This window comes from Anguilla anguilla, chromosome 5, assembly GCF_013347855.1.
Source record: "Anguilla anguilla isolate fAngAng1 chromosome 5, fAngAng1.pri, whole genome shotgun sequence".
NCBI classification, from domain to species: Eukaryota; Metazoa; Chordata; class Actinopteri; order Anguilliformes; family Anguillidae; genus Anguilla; species Anguilla anguilla.
Window position 1 is genome coordinate 46,583,356 of NC_049205.1, and position 8,683 is coordinate 46,592,038.

Here is an 8,683-nt window from a genome sequence, read left to right on the forward strand (position 1 = left end):
GCGATCTATTATCGCGAGAACTGCAGTGAGATAGCTAACTACTAATAATGTGTTAAATGTTTCAGTTGCTGTGAGTTTAAAATAACAATATTATGTGCGTATCTGATAACAATAGAACGATAGTGTGCGAAAATTTGAGTCACGAGACACTATTTTTTTATTAACTTAAATCAACGAACAGTCTGTTTTTAATAATAACACTACGTAGCCAATTAAATTTCCCTCTGGATGGCTCTACGGATTCGTCCGCTTGTTTCTTTTCCCGTACCGGCAAGTTACGTAGGCTTGAAATTGATATAACATTATGGTTTAGACATAGTTAAACCAAATACATTGTAATATATTCTGAAGAAATTGTATTAACCAACATAGCATGTTGTAGCGTAACGATTGTGGCCATACATGTCCCAATTATATTTCCATTAACATCATATTGGCCTACCATAGCCTAATTAGAACAGCATACTAAGTGCTTCACTTCATCGTATTTCTTTTCTTTCATTTTTGTCGGTATACTGATAGCATCTAATTATCTGCAAACAGGAGAGTCCCTCATCAAATTCTTTATGTCAAATCAGATTAGCAGTCTGAAAACAGAACTAGTGGGCTACAATTGGCTATAACAAACCATTTGTGACTTTTGTCATGCTATATAGTGCCAGCCTCTGTTGGTTACATTGCCTACTGTTAGGTCTTCTAACTTCTCTGTAGCAAAAGTTAATCTGTCTGACAGTTCCCAACTCTGTCACATGTGCAATGCAATATTATCATGTACAAAATAATATTATCTAAGGAACACCTTAAAATAATGCAAAATTGAAAAGCAAGTAGACAAATTGGTACTACAAGTTGGGCTACTTTTAAAAATTAAATAATAACGATGTCTCAGCAAAGATCTAATAGGACATTCTGTTGTCAGAGTTTTTATGAATCTAATCCCTTTCTAAATCAATAACTGTCACTCAAAGCATTTATATAATGGTTCACTTGGATGGATTCCAGAAAAACCGTTATTTAATCATTCAAAAACACACCAGAGTGTCTCTTGGGAGCATTAAAGAAGTGGTTGCTGTCCGCCAGGGAATAAAAATGACACTGCTCTAATGGAATGCAACAGGAGAGCTGAGCCTCTACCCTGTTACTGGGTTCAACACGTGCCAGACAGCAAGCAACAAGATTATCGGCTACGTGATGCAATGATTCAGTTTCCTCTCCTGTAACATTTTCATATCTCTGTAAGACAAAACAATGCAATTCTCAGCAGAACTTGGAGACTCACTAATTAAATCTTGGAATTTGAACATAAGAAAATATCACATTGGCTCAGTGACAATTCAATAACTCGATAGGTGGTGGCTAAATGTGCAGTATCAAGTAACTTTGTAGTTTGTTTAGTTTGATTTAAAAAAAAAAAAAACCTTTATCTGTTAATTTTAGTAATAATACAAATTCCCTAGAGCCATTACATGTACCCCCTCCAAATATTTTACAATGATGTAATGAATCACAGAGAAATGCAATGAATTCATCATTATATTATTTGCTTTGGGTTGTTCATTTTGAATTTCCCAAAGATCTACAGAAAAAAATATCTAGGACAGGAATCTGAAAGTAGTTTTCAACTCCGTCAATATGTTGTGTAACCTGCTGTTGAGCCAGGACCACTGCAAGCTGAATTATGGGTACTCACTCTTCTGAAACATTCACTGTAAGCCGGTGACCATTTTTCACATTACCTACCACAAAGATTGGTAAGAAAGTTAGCACCAACCCGAGGAGAGGTGACTCTCTAACAACAATTCATGGATGGCCTTTGGTGCTTTGTTGGGAGGGATATAATGTTGTGTGTGACTCTGGAATTAAACTCTACCCTGTACCCCTGGCAGGACTGGACAATTGTGCACTAGTACTGCAGATTACCAGTGAGACAGATCAAGCTTGAATCTGCCCTGTTTGGCTATAGGGCCAGGTGGTTTTCATTCTAAAACATATAAAATTAACTACAGCCATCCATGTTCCTCTGCAGACCTCTTATCTTTTCAAATTCAGAGAATCATTTTCCATGAATTTTTTTTTAAATCATAGGATCAACTGTGCGTGGTAGGAGTAATACCAACAGTCTGAAATATGAAACATAGCCATATTTCACAGGCGAGAAAATAATAAAAATCACACAGTGGATGAAGGACAGTAGATTTGTCATCAGCTATGATGAGGTGCAGGAATTAAAAGCTGAAAAATAACTTAAGCAAAGACATTAAGGATAGTTAGGAGCAGACAGGTTAGCTAAAACCTGATATTTCAACCAATGCTGCAGCCTTTATCATGCCCATGTGAAAAACAGTATACCAAGCTTACATGATATAAACTTTAATTAAATTAAAAGTATTCCCAAGTATAAAATAGAATACTTCTGGTATACTTCAGCATACAGTTTTTTATCCACATGAGTATTAATATTAATCTGGGAATACAATGACCAAGGTGTCTCCAATTAAACGTGTCATCATGCAAAATTAACCAATAAACCTTGAAAAACTGAGTTGATGTGGTAGGTTTCTTCTCCTTCTCCATTACTTTACTTTTCCCACTATTTTCAATTTCTATGAATATTTAATAGTCAATCCACTTGTTAACATATTGGATGTAGAAATAATCCAGATGTAGCGATAAAAGTTCATAGGATGGAATTGCTCCTTTTCAAATGCTATTAAATATTCAGTATGCAATTATAAATTATGTATCATTTTAAAACAGACATGCCTATAATTTCTGAATAGTCTTTCCTTAACTTTGATTGTTCCAGCCATTTGAAAGCATTCCACTTCTAATAATATGCCTGTAAGAATAAAATTATCTGGGATGGATGCTAGTCTTTCAAGAGGGTCGTGCGGGGAATTCTAAAATGTGATGATAATAAATGAAGATAATAAAATTGATTATTGCCCCTTTTCACTTTAGGAAAGAAGTAAGCAGCAGCTGATTATATTGGTCACGAATCCTCCCGTTGCATCTTCTCCATCTCGTGCCTCTAGAGGTAAAATCTTGTTACCATGGCTCCTGCTCACTCAGTCATATCGTCAGTCAGTTAGTGCAGGACATTACTTCCAGTCACAGCCAAGAATGTCACGACCGTATGACCAGCTATTGCAATAAACTCTTTCTCTATAATATTTATATTCTGCATATTTTATGAAATCACACTTAATGAAATGAACCCTGCATTTAAAAAAATTTAGAACAATTATTTATTTATTTATTTTAGTTAAAAAATAACATTAAAGAACCTTTTTCAGAGGTAGACAGAAATTTATCTGGACTCTAAAGAACTATCTGCTAACAAGCTGCTTTAAGCTGAGATTTTAATTACATTTTCGAAAAGCAACCTGTACCAATTAAAAGGCAGATGAAACACATAATGTGATTCATATTAGCTTGAGTGCACAAACATCCTGCTCAGTCTGCCAGCAATAATTGACAAGAGGATAGGAAAAGCGTCTGATGGCTGGCTAACTCTCTGATCCTTGATATCTCGAGGGGAGTCATTTTGAAAACAAGAAGAGAAGAAAGGGGCTTTTCCTCTTCCTTCGGTTCTGATCTGTCTGCTCTGGTGAGCAAGTGCTTTCAGTGGCTAAAAACAAACTGACTGGTTGAGACTAACAAGTGGTTGCCATGCTGGGCGTGCTTGCTTTTCGGAGGAACGGACAGAAAGGCTGAATGACAATGAAGATGAGGCAGCCAGTGGGAGACAGCGCACCCCTCAAAAAGATTCAGAGGCTGGGATTTCTGAAGTCGATGCAACTACAGCCAGTCAGCTATGTTCTCATTAGAGCAGAAAACCATCCCTTTTTATGCCTTTTGAAAATCACTGAAGCCCAGTCGGGGATGTCAAAGCGGCAGCACGATTGACTAGCAGGCTAGTCTTCTGCAAATAACGAAATGGTTACGGAGGGGATCGATATAAAATCCCTTCCCCTTTTGCTGCTGAAGAGAGATGGGAGCACTACTGTAGAACTGCCAGCAACAGGTCTGTGAAAACATGATCAAAATGAAGGTGAGCTGCATGCTTTTCTTCCTCCAATAACATCAGATCATCTGCATTGTAAACACAGCATTTATCCCTGTCTCTCTTCCTCTAACCATCTGCTATACTGCTCAGGCAGAACACAGGCGGGGGATTGTCTTTACTGTCAGTTGAGATGCAAATAGGGAATATTAATAAATGCTTCACACATAATCATATTTTTTTATCATCGGTATGAGCATTTGTATCCTTGTTCATGCATCACATTCTTGTTGCTGAAAACCAAATATCTGGCTGTTGCTTCTGAGCAACAGGTAAGATTCTTTTTTATTGTTGTTTTATGTATTGAAATTTGTGTGAAATTCAAAGAATATGAAATTTCATATTTGAATTTCCTTTTTGGATAATGCTATGCGACTGTGCATACGACTGCAACCTTAACCACAGGTGCACAAGTTAAGATAGCAAGCCTTCAATGAATCAGAATTCTTCCTTTTGTCACAACAAGCATTGTGTATTATTTTTGATGCGTATTGTAGGTTTGTGCTATTGCAGACTCCATTTAGAGTGTAGATCACAATAATATCTGATGCTGATGGAATAAAAACAAAAATTGACTCTGCTAACATTATTCATATTCGTAAAATATCAATTGGCTGTACTATATCTGTTGCAGGATAGCAAATTCCTTCTGAAATAGTAATGGCTTTGCTGAATGAAATTATTTAATGGTTCCTTTTGCTGTTATTTAAGCATTGCTGTTATTTTTCTGTTATTTAAGGGTTCATTTTACTGTTTTGTCATTGAAAAACTATGTCAATGTGTAAAAGAAAAAAAACTAGCAGACTGGCCAGAAAATAACAGGATTTCAGCTTCCAGTCATGTCTGTTAACGTATATCATATTTCCCTCTTAAATTCCTTTTAAGGTAATCTGAAGCTTCACTCAAGCCTGATATTGCTGCAAGCACGATGAAGAAGTGCAGTGCTCAGTATGTGTAACATCCACTTTAACCACTCTCTGTCCGCGATGAACGGGAATGAAATTATGGCTTACTCACTGACTCTGGAGCAAAAAACAGCCTTTGCATTTGTTGGGATGCTGTTGGTATTCTTGGGACTCCTGATTATAAGATGTTTCAAGATTTTGCTGGACCCTTACAGCAGCATGCCATCGTCTACTTGGGCAGACGGTGTGGAGGGACTAGAGAAAGGGACTTTTGAGTATGCGCTAGCCTGACTCAAAACAAATGCCTTTTGCGATTCAACAAATTAGACAACGTATTCAAATCAAATATTCAAAAATATTTTGAATATTTTTGACATTTTATGTTTTGTGGTCTGTGGTTTAGCAGATATTTGTCTATGAACAATATGGGTACTGCATATTTGCCGTTAGAACTCACTGTATTCCATGGAGACCAGGGAAAGAGATGTCTCAGGGAAAATGGAAGTCATTTGTAACTAGAAAACAAACATGAGATGAGAAACAGGGTCTGTACTACTGTAACTCTATAGTAGTCATCTAAAGCTGGACAGTCTTACACAAGAACACAGGGTCATTGGCATTATTGATGAATTAGATGGTTATTTAGTGAATGAATTAATGGTCACATGTTACTGCTGGGACCCATACTGATGGGTGTGGTAAGCCTCAATAATAAATATGATGGCAATTTGTGTACAAGTGGTAGTTATGTAAATTAACTGTATTTCATTGATGAAAATTACTGTTTCTTAATTCTGCAAAACTATTATGTCTCAAATGTGTGTGTAGATGTCTTCGAGCACTTTGGCTTGAAAAGAAAATGCTGTTGCACAGCCTTGTAAAGTGCAGATTTCTGTGACTGTTTTCTTCGTCCCAGCCGGGATGTACCTTTTACCAGGGGAAATGGTGGCTGTTTCTGAAGGTAAATTTACTGTATGCCTGATGTTACTGCATTAATGCCAATGCAAAGGGCCATCATTCAGTCCTCTATACATTTATATTCATAACCAACTAAAGCACTAGCTTTCATGTAGGGAGGGATTGTTTCAGTCATAAGGGTATTATCATTGTCATTGTGCAATAGCAACCACTGTATCCAACGATCCATTTCAGTCTGACTGCACCAGCTGCGCAACCCTTTAGTGCAATAACTGTGCAGTTCAGCTAGTGGAATCCACAATAAATAGAAGCATGGGTTGGCTGGTTCCTGAATTCTCAGAGAACATTGATGGAGGCCATGAAATGGGCCTACAATGAAAATGAGGAATTCCAGATTGAAGAATAAAGAAATATAGAGATGAAACGTAACATTCTAAAATATTACAAATAAAAATAAATGAAAGAACAAGGAACACATTTAAAAAATCTGAAAGCAAGGTGCTCTGTCGTATCCATACAGACATTCTGTGACAGAGCTAGAGACCTTCTAGCAATGAAAATATCATCAGGGTAAGCAGATAATAAAGATGTCTATCAGCAAAAGTACCTGCTCTCTGCTAGCATATCGTCCTCCACTTACTGAGGATGATAAGGGGTGGGGTGTCTTCTGAGAAAGAATATGTACAATAGAGCTCATTTCAAGTGTTCCTAGTGCTGTGAATTTGCCTTACTGTGACCCGAATGGGTTAATGTGCCTTCATTTAGAAATGCTACAACAATTCCCCATGAGGTGGCGTGTACTGTATGCATATGTGGCATGTGATGGCTGATTACTCCATTCTCCTCACCTGTTGCTGAGGGGTTAGGGGAAAGGACATATCAGTGCCATGGATTTGTATTATGTTAAATAAAAATGGTTCTCCTTTAAAATATTCAGTAAACGGCGTGCCTCTTTATTTAAGTCTGCAAGGTCCACATTTCCTTAGCACAAAAAGAGACAGAACTTTCAAAAAATGACATGATCTCTCAACAGAGAGCAATGTAGTGAATTTCCTTATTTTTGAGGCCCCTAGTGTTCGAAGGGGTGCTGGAATTATGAGGACGGCATTTTGAGAGCCTGCTCCCTGGTGAGCATCTGAGAGCAGCAACCTGTGGCAGTCTAGACAAGCAAAATTCACCCTGAGGAGAATATTAAGTGCTGCACCTTGTTTTTCTTACCTCCTGCAACAATCTTCTTCTGTGCCGGAGAGGCAGTGGCATGACACCTCCATCCATTCCCGGCACCTGCAGCCACCGATCAGGACTCAGTCACCGGCAGAGCCGCGTCTGGTAGACAGGCTGATAAAGTGCTTTGTGGAGCTTCGAGCACAACCCTGTCAGTCACACGGCATGTGCGGCCAGCGGGCTCAGCTGACAGGACTCAAGACGCAGATTGAAATGCCTCCCCGACACGCTGAAATCACCAGGAGCATAGTATTTATTAAAAGAGACTCCCCTAAGAAATTGATGTTATTTCAGTATCTTGAGAAATGCAGTAATAAATTACATTGCCATGAATTTTTGAAGAGGTGAAGGAAAATATCTATTATGTGCATTTCGTAATCTTGCACAAGCAACCAAACTGAACTATGGACTTAGGCTGCAATGTCAACCACTATCAACTATTTATATTATTACACTTGTCATCTTTAGACTTCACCCCTTGGTGTCCTTGCTCCTGTGACCTACAAGTCAATGTCCACCTTGTAATATGGCAAGAGTGGAGTCAAACAGTCTAGCTGTATTACAAGGTCAGAAGGATGGTAGGATCTATGATAAGTTGGTAGCCATAAACATGAATACCATTGTGTTAAATCAATGTCTTCTGGACTGCAGTGCAGTCCTGGATCAGGTAGGTTGTGGTTTCATTAAATCCATCTCAATAATAAAAACACTGCACACTAATATTTTTAATGGACAAAGCAATGGTATAATCAAATTATAATTTGTTTTAAAGGAAAGCCAATTGAATTTAGATTCAATTTTTGATTTCACAAACTAGGAAAATAAACAAATTATTCGTAATTTAAACTCTATGTGATGCCCATCACAGAAATATATCTGAAAATAACCTGACTATGACTAATATAATATGTCAAAATGTCAACACTTGCTAAAATATTTGCCAGATATGGGTTCAAGGTCAGGTTACTGGCTTCTTTGTTCTGAGATGCACATGGTGTATAAAACTTAAGTAATTTATTATGCATACTGAAGTATTCAAATAATGACTTCTGGGGTCATGCACCTTTAAAAAGTCCCTTAGGCATGTTCCCATTAATTGTGGTCTCATATTAACTTTCACAAACACCTGACACAGACAGGTCATAGAAGTGGTCCACTTCACTCTTTTTAATTTGTCCTCTTCAAACAAAACAACTGAGATGCATTCATTCATCTTTATTACTCAAATACATATGAGCTGCACTGGTCTTTGTTAAAATAATAATAATAATAATAATAATTAAAAAAAACCTATATTCTTAAAACAAATATCCCAATATCCACACCAATATAGCCTACCAGATTATTAAAACTTAGTTTCAGTCCTTGTTCCATAATTGCTTAAATTAACATTATAATTGCTTGAAAACACAGTTGTAATATCTGTCTCAATCAGTTACTTAAACACCATTGCTGGTCAAGATAAACAACAACAACTCTGTTAAGCCTCTAATAAGACTGTTAACCAATACCTGACCTTGACAGTGACCATAATGATATACTTAACACATTATGACCAACACTGCAACTC

General features: G+C 37.3%; 1 protein-coding gene across 2 annotated transcripts; it reads left to right on the top strand.

Annotated features, from left to right (window-relative positions):
* Positions 1–3,083: 3,083 nt before the first annotated feature.
* On the top strand, positions 3,084–6,348 carry ctxn2 (cortexin 2). Of its 2 annotated transcripts, none has more exons than XM_035417379.1 (2): positions 3,084–4,054; positions 4,952–6,348. In XM_035417379.1, the coding sequence occupies exon 2, from the start codon at positions 5,017–5,019 to the stop codon at positions 5,260–5,262; it is 246 nt and encodes an 81-aa protein (XP_035273270.1). In that variant the 5' UTR covers positions 3,084–4,054; positions 4,952–5,016; the 3' UTR covers positions 5,263–6,348. The 2 variants fall into 2 exon arrangements, with proteins under 2 accessions (XP_035273270.1, XP_035273271.1); XM_035417380.1 differs by lacking the exon at positions 3,084–4,054 and adding an exon at positions 4,075–4,338.
* The last annotated feature ends 2,335 nt before the right edge of the window (positions 6,349–8,683 follow it).

Excerpts from the sequence above, each read along its gene's own strand:
- ctxn2 (XM_035417379.1), top strand. The coding sequence starts at position 5,017 with ATGTGTAACATCCACTTTAACCACTCTCTGTCCGCGATGAACGGGAAT.